Here is a 15692-nt window from a genome sequence, read left to right as displayed (position 1 = left end):
TTCTTTTTATCATTTTAGAAAGATAATTCACTTCAACGAAGAAGGAAATAGATCATTTTCAGTTACTAAAATACCCTGGAAGAAAACACCTTAGATATAAACTTCCTTCTAAGAATTATAGTTCACAATCAATAAATTAAAGAACAATTTGAAAACACTTCATTGCACATGGCAGCAGATACAAAAGTAAAATACATACACACATACATATATCTACAGTTAGATCATATTGGATACGTGAAGAAAGATCTGCAGTACCTTAACAGGATTTGTTCCTCTTCTAAAGATGAGAGAAAAGGGTAGCATACAAGTTAAGAATACATTGCCATGTAAATTTTCCTGTTAGTAATGTATGATGCCACAGTGTGCATTCAGTTCAAGAAGAATCTCAATGATTATTTATGGATTTAACTTTAGTAAACAAAAAGCAAATACTCTTTGTCCTTGTGCCCCCTCCTGCTACCCTAATTCCTCCAGATCTTTTCTCAGATGGCATTCAAATACCACAAAACCTATTGCTATTTCTCCTACGCAGTTTGATCCCAGCTTCGGAAGCTATCAGAAAGCAATGGAATCCAGTGGTACTGTACTTATTTTCATCATCTGTTTTTAAAGAAAAAGTATTTAACAAAACTATTTCCCCCAAAGAAAATTACATAAACTTCAGGTCCTCTGAGGTAATTGAGTAGTATCTTTCAGTCACTAGGAATTCACATATTTCTGTGCTGACTTGTTGAGACTCCTAGCGAGGCTCTTGTACCACACAGCCATTCCAGCTGAACACAGGATGCTTCAGGGCCTCACAGATGTTGCACGTGGGTGTCAATGTCATCGTCACACTTTTGACACCACTGCTGCAGCAGCTCATAGGAATTATGGGGTTTAAAGTGTTTTCATCTGCAAAGTAATTAACATCTGAGGGACTGAATCTGGACAGTTTCAGACCTCACTAAGATAAATTCTGATAGACTGTCAATATATTTGCAAGTTAAAAGGTATCCTTCTTCATTTTCATTTGACACACAAAACCGGGCTTTAATATTTGATTAACAAAAAAGTCTGATATCAGTATTGGACTAAAATAGTAATGTTTTGCACAGGAACTGATGAAGAACAGAACAGGATCTTCCCTCCCCCCCTACCGCAAAGGAAACATGATTAAATGTCCATTCGTTTTTATAAGTCTACTCAGATATTAAAATAGAGTCCTGTCTAGTTTCCTCCCCTTACTTTTCCCAGAAACCGGGAAAAAGAATAGATACTATCTTGTTCTTCGTAGTTCCATTTTATGTTCTCAGCTTTCAAAGGCTGATGCACTTAACTTTCCTTTTTGTAAGCCATTCCACAAAGTTAGTCAACGCCCAGTATGCTGCAAATAAGTACCTCTGACATTACACGGATCATGACCTTTCCTATTTCACTTACAGAAATAACTGATTAATTTTACTAAGTATGTACAGAAACAACACATTAATAGAGAAGTCTGTTCAAGAGCTTAAAAAGAATACATTTTAATTTTTATAAAAATATTATTTATCATATACTTTTTTTTAATGAGTATACCCTGCTTGCAGGTCCATTGCTGCAACATTACATAGTCTTCATATGTTTTGTAGTAAAGAATCCCATATGAAAACAGGTAAACATCTGCATTTAGATTAAATAACGGTAACTTTATATGGTGCATGGTCAGCCTTTCCAAGTTCTGGTCATCCACAGAGATGTTATTAAGCCACTGAATACAGTACTGAAAGGTCTGCCATTATGAAAAAGTTCATTCTCACTATGTAAGATGCCTAACTTTAAAAACTTATCTACCACCACCACCCCCTGCCAAAGAAAATATACAGCTCTAAAGACCAATCTCCTTCTTTTAGGATAACAAAAGTAAAAAAATTGTATTTTAAAAGCATGAAGCAGCTTTCTAAAAAGGACGTTAAGTTCTGGCAAGATACTAGAAATATATGCACACAAAACACTGACTTTAAGATTATTTTTTTTTACAGCCATTTTCCATGGAATTGGTTATTCTATAAGTAAAGTACACTTGCTGAGCAAACCGCACACACATATCAGACTAAGACCAGAATAAACAGTTAGACCTCAGTATGAATAAACTTGGGAACCAAACAAATTATGCTTAGCAAAGAGTCATCATTACACTGCACAAGATACCAGCAACTATAAAACTTTGTGCATACTGGAGAGTACTTGGCCATCACCATGGATGTTTAAGTGTCAGTGCCTGTTCAACTGCATTCTTCTACTCTACCTAGTACCTGATTTATTTTGATGCTCAAAGGGTTTTGGGAAGCAACAGGCAAAAAACAGTTATGCCTGCAACACTACATACTTTAGGGGGAAAAAACCCCACTTCAGAGCTAGGCCACAGAAGCTACCTAATGCCAAAGCTTCCCTAATCTCTTTTCCCCTGTCTTGAGCTACTGTTGTCACTACAGAGACATCTCATCATAAAACCAGTTTGCTCTGAAATAGGAGAACTTTGCTTCTGCCCTGCACGTGGCCTTAGATGAACCATACAGAGCTGTTTGAATCAGCTATCACATTACAGTGCGAACACACAAGTCAGTAGCTCTGATTCAGGGTATGAAATAGCGGCTAAAATACGTGGTACAGTTTCATATGGATCTTTCACTTTAAATACCAAGTCTTAAACAGCTGAGATGCAAAGTTATGTTCTTCAACAGTCCAAAAATCATTTCTAAGGGAAGGTTAAAACTAAGAGCATGTAAATTTAGTTGCAGGTCAATGTACACACAATTACATCACTGCAATACAAGCCATGAGTGCAAAAAATAGAAACTGTTTCTTCAGAACAGTGGTTGCAAAGCTGTCTGACAGAAGTAAGTTCGTACTGGTAACATGACTTCTAAAACAAATTATTACTGAAAAACTCAATTATCAAGTTTGGTTAGGTGTTATGGATTTTATATAAATGCTATAGTAGAAGAACAAAAATCGTCATCAACGATGAGAAGACAGATGCCGGAGCGTTACTAGGTTTGGCAGGCAGGCCCGGCCCGCGGCCCCCCCTGCTGCCAGCCCCCCCCCCAGGGCACGAAACCCGCGTGTGCGGACTGCGGGAAAGCCGAGCCCATGTAACCGCTCAGCAGCGGGGCGTGCGCCGGTGGGAGCCCGCACCGCACCCGGCCGAGCGGGACGCGCCGCAGCGAGCCAGGCAGGTGCGAGCGGCGGGGCCCGTGCGGGGCTGTTCCCGAGCGGGGCCCCCACGCCCCCGCTGAGCGCTCAGGGCCTCCGCAGGCGGCGGCGGGAGGGCACGGCACCGAAGCCCAGAGGCACCTCCTCAGCCGGCGCGCCGGGCCGGGCCGCTCGGGGCTCACCACCGGGCAGGCAGAGCTGGGCCCAAGCCCGGCGCCCCCGCGCAGCCCCAAGGGCACCCACCGCCACCCCCGGCCCAGCCCCGCCGCCGCGAGGCCACCGCGGCCCGGCCCCGGCGCCGCTCGGCGGCCGGGCCCGCAGCCATCGCCGCGCCTGCAGCCATGGAAACAGCGAGGAGAGCGGCGCGGGGCGGCGGGGCCAGGCCGGGCCGCCGCCTCAGCCCTCCCTGGCGGCGCCGGGCAGCGTCCCGCCGCAGCGCCCGGCCCCTGCGGCCCCGAGCTCGCTTACCTCCTCATCCCCAGCCCCGAGCCGCGGCGCCCGCGGGACCTTCCCGGCGCGGCTCACAGCCCCGCGGCGCCCGGCGCGGCGGCCCGGCCCGCTCCGCGCTCCCCCATCGGCGTCACAGCATCCCGACGCTCCGGCCGGCGAAACGCTCCCTGCTGCCCGGGCGCGCCCGCCCTCTCGTCCCCCGGCCTCTCTCGCAGCCAATCAGAACGCGCCGGCGCCTCCGCTTCGCGGCGCTATTGGCGAAGAGCGCCGCCAGGTGACGAGGCGATTCGGGGGTTTCCATTCCATCAAGATTGTATGAGCCGCAGAGGAGGGGGCGGGGAGGTCAGAGGAGCGGGTGGCGGAGCCATCCCCGTCGGGGGCGCTGATTGGCCTCCCGGAACGCAAAGGCGGGACGTCGGGAACTACGGCGGCGCCGATTTGGCGGTGCGAGCGTGCGCCCCGCTGGCGGCGGAGGCCGGGCTGCGGGTCGTGTCCCCCGCCGGCGGTGGCGAGGTGCTGCTCCCGCCCCGGCCGGCAGCGCCGCGGGGCCCGGTTGTCCCCGGGAAGCTGCGGAGCGGAGCGCCGGTAGCTGCGGGGAGCGGGCCCGCCGCCGCGCCCTGTGTCCCCCGGGGGCGCTGCAGGTGTCCGGGCCGAGGCGGGTGCGGTGGCTGCCGGGGGGCGGCTCAGGAGGGGCGGGCTTGGCCTGCCCCCAGCGTGCAGGTCTGAAACGTGGTCACTCAGGAGCTGCGAGTATAGCTGCGGAAAACTAGATCTAACAAAAGCCAAAGGCAGCTCTGCCATAACGGACCTGGGGTTGCCGCCCCAATGCCGATCTGTTCTGCCCACCCAGCACCACCGGGGGGTTATATACAGCGAGCGCACTCGGGAATAGGAAAGAGATGCTCAACAGGGCGCTTATGCTTAAAGGCTCTATGCACGCATCCAGCGTTTCCAGAAGACAGCATTCATTTTCAGATATTTTTTTTTTGTGTGTGTGTAGTATTCTACACTGGTGCTTTGAATTTCATTTTAAAGGCACTTCTGAAATTTTGTACTGATAGAAATGGACTTCCTACAAAGAAGCATCTTTGAAAAAACTTGTGTACCTAAGGTGGTTAAGATAATGTTGAGACACAAACACTTTCCTAGTTTCTTAGCATCCTTAACACTCCTTTAATAATGTGTTTTTATGTAACTTGGCAACATGCAGTTCAACATCAGCTACAGTAAAGGCTGTTCCAGTTAACCCTGTTCCCTATAGAACTCCAGAGTCTAGGCTAGAGACAGTAAACAGATCCCGTGCAGCTCTGGGTCGGGGCCAGAGCGCTCACCCCTGAGCTCTGCAGCAATGATCATCACTACCGCAGCTTTTGGTAGGAAGATGGGAAGGCACGACACAGGCCTCTGATAGTGTGGGTACACGTGCGATGGGAACAACGCAGTCTTAGTGTCAGAAACCCGCTGGAGTTTGTTGGAAACTCTTAAGGAAACAATAAGTTTCCATCTACTATGGAACAAATGCTCCCACTAATCATTTTATTCAGCCACTTAAGAGCAAAATTGCATTTTAAAGTAATATTTAAGTTTTAAAGACTAGATGGTGAAAAAACTAAGATGTATGCATAATATTTCTTCATCTTGCAGAAGGGCACATAGTAAACCCAAGTTATGCTCTGCTAATCCTCAAGGTGGCTATCTATACACAGCAGCTGCATTTCCCTCCATTTGTAGAGCTGCCTTTTATGCTCCTACAAAACACATCAGTGTGTCTACCATAAGACCCTATTATCCCCAATTTCATTACGCTTACATTTTGGGTATAAATAAATTACATATGGAATATGACTATAGGTACTAGCCTAAATACACCACAGTTATACTTGAGAAGAAAAGGCCACAGACGCATCATAAGAATAAAATACCAAAATACTAGATAGGAATCACTACATGTGGTATACCTAATAACTCAAACCCAAACATTTAAAAATATTTCTCTAGTCCATGTAATTATGTACTTAACCCTCTATGATTTCAGGAGGAAAAATGACCGGCGCAGACCACTTAGAAAGTCTGTCATTCTACAGACAGAATAGTGCTTGTGAAATCTAACCCAAGTTAATATCCTATTGACCCACTGGGCTTGCATTGCAGCGCTGTGTCACTGACAGACCACAGATGAAAGGCAGGCCAAGGCTATTGTTTATTCTAACGCTCCTTCATACTCCTTTAGAACTATAAAGGAGTTGTAAAGCGATAATGATAACAGGGCTTTGGTGGTGTAAAATGGACCTGTTATGTTTCTTTCATGTTGAAAACCCTGTCAGTAACACCAGCAGGAGATATTTGCCATTAAACTGCAAATTATTTCTTTAAACCACACTCCTGTTAAGAGTGACATGTTTTGTAATAACGAAGTATGGCAAACAAATTCCACTTTCAAATGACACAACACTACAAGTTAACATTCTATAAATAGCATGGAACAGAATTTGGTTCTGTGCCAGGATAGAAGTATGGTACTCGTTTATCACAGCATCACCCCAAAAGTGCAGAATATTCATGCAGAACAGCTGATTTTTTCTGCTGCTTAAAATATGGAAATGGTAGGTATTTATCCAGCTGCATTAAAAAAGAGAGGGAGGGTTCTTGTAGAAGCATCAAAGACAACATTACAGCACTTCCTATGTATTAGTTATGTGGTAAAAGGGGACTTGGGTAAATATGTTGGATATTTCTGCCTCCTCTAGTTTTTTCTCATTATCTACAGTTCTAATGAATGATTTGGTAAAATAAATAAGATTTAGTTACTTAGTTTGGGGCCTGAGAGGGAAAAGCAGCACAGAGGCTCTGAGGTTGCCTGCAGCTGTATTTCTTAGGATAGAAGCTGAAGAGTGTTTTGTGATAGGGATATTACAGCCACATTCTTTAACAAGAATAAGACCTCACTGTGCCTATAATAAAATGCCAATAAAATCTGGCAGTAAACTGCATTCTGTATATAACACTGGTTTATCTCACAATTTTTCAAGCTGATACCGGCTTTGTATTCTGTGGTTAACTATTGTGTCTGTCTGGGTTTATGTAATCTATCTAATTGGGAAAATGTGAACTGCCCAAATCAGGGTACAAATCAAAGCAGGATGTTTGACACTATTGCAGCAGTCCCTTCTGGTTCTTTAACTATCAAAAACACAGAGTCTTTCAATACATCCTTAACATGGCATTGCAAGGCAAGCTTATCTGGTGGCTGGTTACCAAGTTTTGGACATGAACTTTCAAGTTAGTCTTCCTAAAACAAGTTCTTTCATCTTAAATCAGTATGGAGGACTTAACTCCTATGACAACCACTTTTATGCACTGCAGCGTTGATGGTTTTAACCCGGCCTTGCTCCTATGTGATTGCTGACCACTCTTTCCATATCCCTTGGTAGATGCATTTTAACACTGTGTCCTTTATGTATGCCCGAGTCAGTGCTTTCACAGAATACAAACTCTGAGTGAGCCAGTGCATGAGGATCCCTTTCCCATCACTGACTGTGACCGAACATGCTTTTCCATTAAAATGTACCACAGTTTTATGCATAGTCAGACAAATTGATAAGCGCACTTGCCCACCTCTCAGAATAGTGTGCTGCCATTGCGAAAATTCCCCTTTTCCACTGCTTAACACAGTATTGGACTGTTGGATGTGGAGCTGGGAATATAAAGATACTAGTTATGCATTCTACTAGCAAACAGTACTGTATACTGTAAACATTTAAGAAAGTAAACTGCTGCCAGAGAAACAACACTGGGTCCAGTGAAGGGCCAGGGGCTGTTTGAACCAAACCTGAACTCATGGGAGCAGGGTGAGGAGGAGCAGCCTGCTAAACCCACTGTGGATGTCACAGCTCCTGGGCACAAGGAACGTGTTCAGGAACCAGCTGTGACCATAACAGCTGGCTCTACTGAGGCAAACAGAATTCTTGCAGAACACCCCTGATTAATAAATAATTTCATATCAGTCAGCCATGCTCATAATAGCAGGCTTTACTTTCTTTTAATCATCCAGGTTAATTTGACTAGGACTATTATTCCGAAATAATTGAAACCAGAAGTCATGCTTAATATACTGAAAAATACACTTTCCTCTTTTCTTTTAGCTTCATCATGAGCAGGACAATAGCACTAAGCATCACAAAATAATACACTGCTTTTTGGCAACACATAAATTAACAGATTCAGAATTTAAAGCTTAGATACATCTTTGAACTGTCAGTGTGAGTGAAATGCACTGAAATTCCCCCTTGGTTTTTGCTCACCATTGTAACCAAACCCATAAATCTAACTTTAAAGGAATAAGACTTGAGCCAGAAACCCATGCCTTGTCTACACTTAAAAGGGTTGGCTGGTATAGCTACACCTTAGAGCTGTATTGGCAAGCACAGATTTCTTTTCTGGTGCAACTTAAATCACTTTCCGCATGGAACATGCTAAACTGGCTAAAGGACTGCCAATATAACGGCATCTACGCTAAGGCTTTTGCCAGTATGGTTGTAGCTGCATGGGAGTGATTTTTCATCATTTTGACAGCTATTTTGGCAAAACTCTTACATTTAGACTGAGTCCAAGTTAAAGTTGGCATTGTTTTACATTGCAAATAAAGCAGAAGAGAAGCATTGCCAGTTTATGGCCCTGGCTTTACATTATTTGAAATTGTTTGTTCTAAAGGAATGTGTGGGGCAGGATCCATGTGGTCCTTTGGATGTTTGCCTCCCACATTTGTACTGCATTAAAATCACTTGGTTTTTCAGTGAGTGAGCTTTGGCAACGGGGAAACTTACATTACTAAAAAAAGATAGCATCCGTTTTATTTACCCCAGAAATAGCTATCCTGGTGCTTTAAAGCAAATCTCCAAAGTGAAGTGAACTGCAAAAGGAAGCATCTGGGGCAAAGGACATGTGGATTAATGCATCATTCTTCTTCACTTTGTCCTCAGTTCAACAAAAAAATTAAGCACAGGATTAATTTTAGGCCCTCACATAAGCCCATTTCAAATTTAGTACTCACGTTGGATATGATAATGCTCATTTTTGAACTTTAATTAACCAGATATTCAAAATTAATCATGCATTTAAGCACTGTGCGGAGTCAGGATTTCTGTCAGAAGTGCAAGTTTACACAGAGTGAGGCTATTTATTGTGGTACCAGCTGCATTTTCTTTTCTGAACTGGATGTTAAGTCTGTATTTTAGAGATGTCCCAAGGGGCATACTTCTCCACATAAGTACATTTACATATTTGGCTCTTTTTTTTCTAATCTCTCTTTTGCTATGTGTGGGGGTTTTTGTTTCAGAAATCCATGCAAAGGAGTTTTCATTGATTTTGTATTTACTGTTGAACTCTTTCCTGCGCCAGACTTTGTGTTTGCCCATGTAATCCTGACACAGGTCACAGACCTGCCCTGCTGCTGGAGCTGCGCTGGGGACAACGGGCCGTGCCCCGGCCACAGCCAGCACCAAGACGGTTCGGGGCAGATAGGAAATTTCATGCGTAATCAGCCAGCACTGAACCAGCGCGCCAATTGGACAAGGAAGTCTGATTTAATTGAGGCTTCTTCCTTCCTTTTTGTAAAACGCAGAATTGTGCCTGGTAGAAGGAAACACAGACATGTTTTTCCGCAATCAGAAAATGCGAAGCAGGCTTTTTCTGGCTTTGTACAGACTGCACATGCACTACAACTAAAAGCTCTTCAGCAGTTTCCAGGTGAGTGTTCCATCCACTGCAGTTTCTAGTGCTTCTTGCAGCTCAGCGAGGCAGCTGGAGCGGCATTTACCCTGGAACGGAACAGGATGTGTGCCTGTTTGGGGTAAAATTGTGTAATTTGTGGCAGGGCTTTTGTGTTGTTTTGGACTTTTTAATATGTAAAAATAAATAGTAGCTTAGTTAAAATCACTTACAGTGGGGTTTAGCTGTGAAAATGAAACTGTTTATATAAGTACAGATAGTTTTCAAAGCAGATACATTCAAGGCAGAAAACTTGTATATAATAAACCTTCACTTCTGCCTTCTTCTGTTTACAAGCATGTTGTATTTGTCTGGTTTGTCATGTTTTAAAGTGTTATTTTTAGATATAGACACATCCATATACATATTCTATGTAAAGTTATGCATATATATATAGATTTTTTTAATATAAATACAATTTTGCTTATAAGGCTGTACCAACTTATAACCAAGAAAAAAGTTGTCATTTAAGTTGGTTCACCCATTTTCCGAATCCTTGTTTAGTCTACTATATTTGAGATTATCTTGACATTAAAAACAAATATTTGCAAGTTTATGCTGTTGGCATAAACTGCCCTGATTTTCCAAAGACTGAGCAGTTAGATAGTAAGTGACTACTCTCCGTGTTCAAAAAGCACATCTTGAGGAGGACTAGAAGAAGACTGAGAATTTCATCTCCTAGACTGAAGTCCAAAAATAAGGGCTTCCGTGATGCTTTTATTAAGGAGGATGACAACATGTATGTATTTGCTTATCCAAGCCAGGCAAAGGAAGGGTTTCTGTTAAAGGAAAGTAGTTTGCACTTCCATTATTTCCAGTGGGGAAAGTAATTGCTCTTCTTTTTAGAGCCTTGCAGTTTGCCAGAAATCAATAGGTCTGCTGAAGGAGTTGCCCCACCTCTGTGTCTAGCATTGCATAACTGTGTGGTAGACAAGTGGAAGCAAAATGATGTGTAGTAACAACTCTGTCCTAAACCCTCCCATTACTTAATAGCTGATGCTTGGGCATTATGTCTACATTTGTAGCAGGAAGGCTTCTGTTTTTTTAAAAATAGGTTGTTCCGTTACTTGATTTTCACCCGCTGGCTGAATTGCGAGTGACATTTCTCTCATGCTAACAGAACACAGTTCCCTGGCAAAGTTGTTGGGATGCTCTTAGAATTTTTTTCAACTGCTGCTACAGCACGATGATGTAACAGGTATGGTGGTGGGTTTTTTTTTAAACTAAAAAAACCCCAACATCTTGGGGAGACATTTATGCAGCAGAATGACCAATCTGGTCTATGGAGCAGGAATGTATTGTGTCAGGCACTTTATCAGTATGTGGTAAAATCATAGTCCTAGCAGAACAGCATACAACAGATCTACTGCCAGCACAGTATATAGGTTAATAGGACAATCAAAGGGAGAATACTTCTGTATGATAATTAGAAAACTCAGTTCTCCTTCCACGTAGCCATTGTCAGATTCAGTTGTTTTGTTCTCACAGTCCAGAGACAAGTCTCTGGAGAGAACTTGAAACTGAAATATGGCAAAAATACTTTACTATTTTAGATATCACCCTATTTTGCCCTACAGGTTGTGATTAAGAACAGATGGCAAATTTTGGAGTCTTGAGAACAGTAAATTCTACCAGTGTAAGAGAGCCAGACTGCTAGATATACTAATTATCTCCAAGATTTTAGTTCATCTGAACTTGTACTTGCAAGCTTGAGGGCAAAATACAAAGAGAAAAAAATCTACACCCACTGAAGTTTATGACAAAATTCTCATAGATAAGAATGGAGTTCCCCACCTAATCTTACTCAACAGAACTTCTTATGGGTTTCCTGTTTGATTTTAATCTGCCAAAAATATATCCAGTTTCAGTGGTAACGGTAATAGGAGTGGTCCTTCACTGGTAGCTGTGTAGATATTTGTTTATTACTTTAGTTTTTATGAAACAATGGTTGCCCTCATACAAGTTCATAGAGAGCAATGAGTAAGTCAATAAAAAAGATTACCAGACTGGATCCTCTAAAGGCGTGCTACTAAAAAATGTCATATTTTTTGTAATCTTTTAGTGATAGCTTGCAATGGACCAAGACTTGCACTGCACAGCAGAAAAGGAACTGTTGGAAGCTGTAAGCAGGATTACTACGTTTTCTACCGCAAGTCCATCTGATGTAGAACAAAATCAACCCAAAGCTGAAATTTCATGTCAAGTGAGAAAAGAAAACCCAGAAAAAGATGACCTGCAAGGTTGATGCCATCCTTTAATTTTATTTTTCATGTAGCTATTTATGCCAGTAATCTTTTATATAAAAACCTTTGCTTTATTTACTGCAGCAGTAGTCCAGATTTACACTGCTATACTCCACTGAAAATAAGCCTTGATTAAACTTGTAGTAATAATGTAGCAATAGTGAAAAGATGCACATCCTGATGTGCATGTATGCACACAGAGCTTTCCTTTTAAATCCCCTGCACCTAAAATGTATTCCAGATTTAATTCGTGCACCAGTGACCGAAACAGTGATCATCACATGGGCTGTTCCGGGAGTGCACTTTCTGTACATCACAAAATCTGAACTTCTTGGCAGCATCAGCAAGGACACCCAGACAGAAGCTAATCTCAAGGCAGAAGTCTCTCCCATGCCTTATGAAGAGGCAGCATTGAACATTTACTATGCCCAAGATTGCTGTCATCTGTTATTAAATAAAATGTTATATATAATCCAAAATATATATAATCTCATCAAGATTTTCAGCCTTAAAAGTTGTCATAAACACCACGTCTCTTAGGAAATACATGCTTTGTAGAGATTGAGCCAAACCCCAAGGCCTTGATAATTGAAACTGTATGGCCAAATGATTAAGAACATGTAAAAGTGAGGCCAGTGAAGGAGCCAATGGTGCTTTTACAATTCTATTTCTGCAGCAAGCTGTTATCTTCCCATTCATTTGCTGTCATTCACCTCCATTGTCTGAATGTTAGATACAGTGCAGACCGACTTCAGCTGACTGCATTGACAGAGACATTATTGATTGGAAATCGGGACTGGTGTGCCCACTGAAATACAAATACTCCGTTTCTTTTATCTGCCTTGCTAGCCTCTACTCCACCTGATGAAAACTGTTGTCAATACATTTCAAAGACAAATCATCCTTTTGAAAAGCTACATCAAATCCCCCCATAAGCAAGCTCTTCAACCAGCTGTCCTAAATTTTTATATATGCATGTATGTTTGTGTTTGTGTATGGCTGGGCAGGGAGAAAGAGGGAGGAAGGGAAGGAGGTATATAAAATATTTGTAGCTGAACTGTGGCATCGGTTCAGCTACAAAAGAAAAAGAGGATGTGAGAATTCCTCCTTTGGCTGAGCTGGTTATTAGAGTTTCTCCTTTAAGGTTAGAACAGTCATGTTTTCTCAGCTTTCACCTGTTACTGCACAAACCCAATACTTGAATAGGGTCAGTATTTGAATATAGGTCTGAATGTGCAGCTGCATTGTAGTATCTCCTCCTTTTAGCAACAAAGGAGCCTGGAGAAACATCTGATTTAGAAGACACTGTCAGCGTTTCTCAGGACTGTGTCTGGGATGGTGAAGCATATCTCCTGCTCACACTGTGCCCAAGGTTACAACCTATACATACAATGCTTCTTGCCAGTATTTTTTCTAACTTTGTATTCAGCAGCCAATTTGGTGTCTTTCAAAACGTCAGACCAAAATAGCTTCCCAGAAAGAATCTGGACCTGTCTTGATTAGCAGTGAAATTACTTAGCAGTCTTGAGGTCTTGCTGTTACAGCAACAGAAATTCTAGGCTCTCCTTTCGCAATAAATGCGTAAGCGTTTTCTTTCCAAATGCAAAGGTTATAATCTGAAATGCTAAATATATTGTTTTTAGATTCCAATGCATCCTTAAGTCCCAACTCTTCGATGACCACTAAGGAGCTTCAGGAATATTGGAGGAATGAAAAACGCCAGTGCAGACAAGTCAAACTCCTTTTTGAAATCCCATCAACCAGAGTTGTAGAGCACCACTTATCTAAATATGTGGTAAGCTAAGAAATTAATATGTAAGGAGATCATTAATTTTTATTCACTCTACAGGGGTCTGCAGAGCACACAGCATGCCTCACTACATGAAAGCCTCACCGAGGATCAAGTTTTGCAAGCTATGATCGTACTGAGTAGAACCTTTCTCACTGATCATATAGGCATAGCTAGTGGAATCTGACCCCCCCAAAAAATCTCTGACATCAGTTCACAAAATCTGCAGCAGTGGAAAAGTGTATCAAATAAATTAGTAGCTTGAGTATCCTTAACACCCAGAGGCTTGTCAGCATTAAGGAAATTCACGCAAGTATGAAAAAGATCAATATAGTTACATTTCCATGGAGCTCGCCTGCTGCAGCAGCTGCGTTGCATTTGTGTAATTTCCACATCAGAAATTTATGTTAGCACAAGTGCAAAATTCTTCGATGTTGAAAAAGTCTAAGATATCCTCCAACTAGATCACTTGGGATTGTTCCCCTTCCCTACCTAGAGCTCCTTTAGATGACATATTTCTGTCATATTTTTGAGGTGAAACGTGAGTATGAGGGACAGGAACAACAGAACAGTATGGATTTTTTTATCTTACAGTACTGACACTTGGTTTCTATTTCTGATTCTGCTCCTGGCCTTCAGGAGAACTGATCTGGAGGAAGTCTCTTTCAGTACCCCAGTGAAATTCAGATAGGGGTGTTTTCCTTGTTTGCACCAGCCTTTCAGATCTGTAACTGAAAAATGCCAAGAATCATGCTAGCGTTGCTGATACTGGATGATGGAGCTTGGTAGATTTTGAAGCAGGTAAATGTCCTGGAGACTGTCCCAAGATCTTGTTGTGTGCTTTACACACCTGCTTCAATGCTGCCATTCTTGCACGCACTCAATAGTATCCAGCTTGTTGAACAGTTTAAAATTATTGTAGTATAACTGTATGAGAACAAGAGTATCATTCAGCATATGTGCAAGTAGTTAAACTTGGCCATAAATTACATGCCTGGACAAAAAGATTTATGTTACAACAAAATTGAACCAATTTGAATGATAGTAATTAAATGGTATTTCTTCCCTTTTTCATGCACACTCCACAAGTAAAAAGCCAAGTACTTGTAAATTATTCACTTAGCTGCCCTTGATAAAATGATAGCTTAAAAAAATTGCTCTTACGATTGTTTTGGATATGCATCAGGCTTATACACACTTTTCAGCAGGGAGTAGGACAAAGTATAGAAAAATGTCACAGTGCTTACAAATGAAAAGAGATCAGAGAAGTCAGCTCAACTTTAGAAAGCTTTCAAGGAGTGCCTGCAAAGATCATTCATGAAGATTAAAAGAGAGAATTTCTCTTTAAGGAAAAACAAGGAGGAGAATCAGACAGACATTAGTGCTAGTACTGGTTTGCACCCTTCAACAGCAGCAAAGAAAAAACTGGCATGAGTAAAACTGCTCCAGCTCCCGTGTAATTCAGTGGGAACAGTGTGGAGTTGAATATGAACACAGTCATCGCCCAAAAGCCAGAAAGGTCAACAGTCTGTGTCCTTAGCTAGTGTATGATGACACAGTTAAGCTGGCCTCAGTAGAGCTCCACTGATTTACGCACATTAGGGATTTGGCCCTTCCTCAACAACATTGTGCTTGGATCAGGACTAGAAGAGAGTCTATTTGTACAACACGTAACACACAGTTTTATTTTGCAGCTATTTTTCTAATAACATATTTATTATAGCCATTTTGAGGCTAGTGAAGAGCTGAGGAAGACATGCTCTTGAGTACTGTTAATGTGGGACAGCATTCCTGTTAGCTGTTAGTGAAGGATTTTGGATAGCAAACAGATTGTTGTAGAAATGTCACATTTTTTTGCATTATTTATATGCCAAGTAAGTTCGAATAACAGGACAATGATTTAGAGGGGAGAAAAGGCTTTGGAGTTGCTCCATCTTATTTTTGCACACACCAAATATTATTGCCGAATACTCCTTCTTTCACAGCATTAATAACACCCCCAAATCCCTAGAAACGTCTGATACAAACAACATTTTTGAGTATTATGACCAATGTAAAATAGATTACATTCAATATTAAGTCTGGGAAATCCATTCAGTTCACTGAAGATGATTGATTGCAGCAGCCATGGCTGTTATAAACAAAGTACAGCTACAGAAATGCTTTGTAAGTGATTTTACTTGCTTCAGTCTGCTGCTAGTTCACCGTTCCCAGCACCTCGCAGGATGTGATCTGTTTAGCATATTGTTTCTCTGCAACTTATT

The 15692-nt window shown here is 42.1% G+C and overlaps 2 protein-coding genes across 4 annotated transcripts in view; one reads left to right on the top strand and one right to left on the bottom strand.

The window, feature by feature from the left end:
- CYLD (CYLD lysine 63 deubiquitinase) overlaps positions 1–3954 on the bottom strand; it is a 29652-nt gene extending 25698 nt beyond the window's left edge. Inside the window, exon 1 of one of the 2 annotated variants that reach the window (XM_080411232.1) lies at positions 3649–3954. The gene's annotated coding sequence lies outside the window, so the exon portion shown is untranslated. The remainder of the gene's footprint in view (positions 1–3648) is intronic. The other variant, XM_080411233.1, reaches the window with a different exon arrangement.
- Positions 3955–4644: 690 nt separating this feature from the next.
- Positions 4645–15692, top strand: part of SNX20 (sorting nexin 20) — a 38357-nt gene continuing 27309 nt past the window's right edge. Inside the window, exons 1-3 of one of the 2 annotated variants that reach the window (XM_080411236.1) lie at positions 4699–9375; positions 11459–11636; positions 13283–13434. In XM_080411236.1, the coding sequence (XP_080267362.1) occupies positions 11471–11636; positions 13283–13434 (318 nt within the window). In that variant the 5' untranslated portion in view covers positions 4699–9375; positions 11459–11470. Of the gene's footprint in view, positions 9376–11458; positions 11637–13282; positions 13435–15692 lie in introns of both variants that reach the window. The other variant, XM_080411235.1, reaches the window with a different exon arrangement.

Source organism: Falco punctatus, assembly GCF_963210335.1.
Source record: "Falco punctatus genome assembly, chromosome: 14".
In the NCBI taxonomy this organism is placed as follows: domain Eukaryota; kingdom Metazoa; phylum Chordata; class Aves; order Falconiformes; family Falconidae; genus Falco; species Falco punctatus.
Note: the sequence above shows the minus strand (reverse complement) of the source record. Positions and strands in the feature narration are given on the sequence as shown.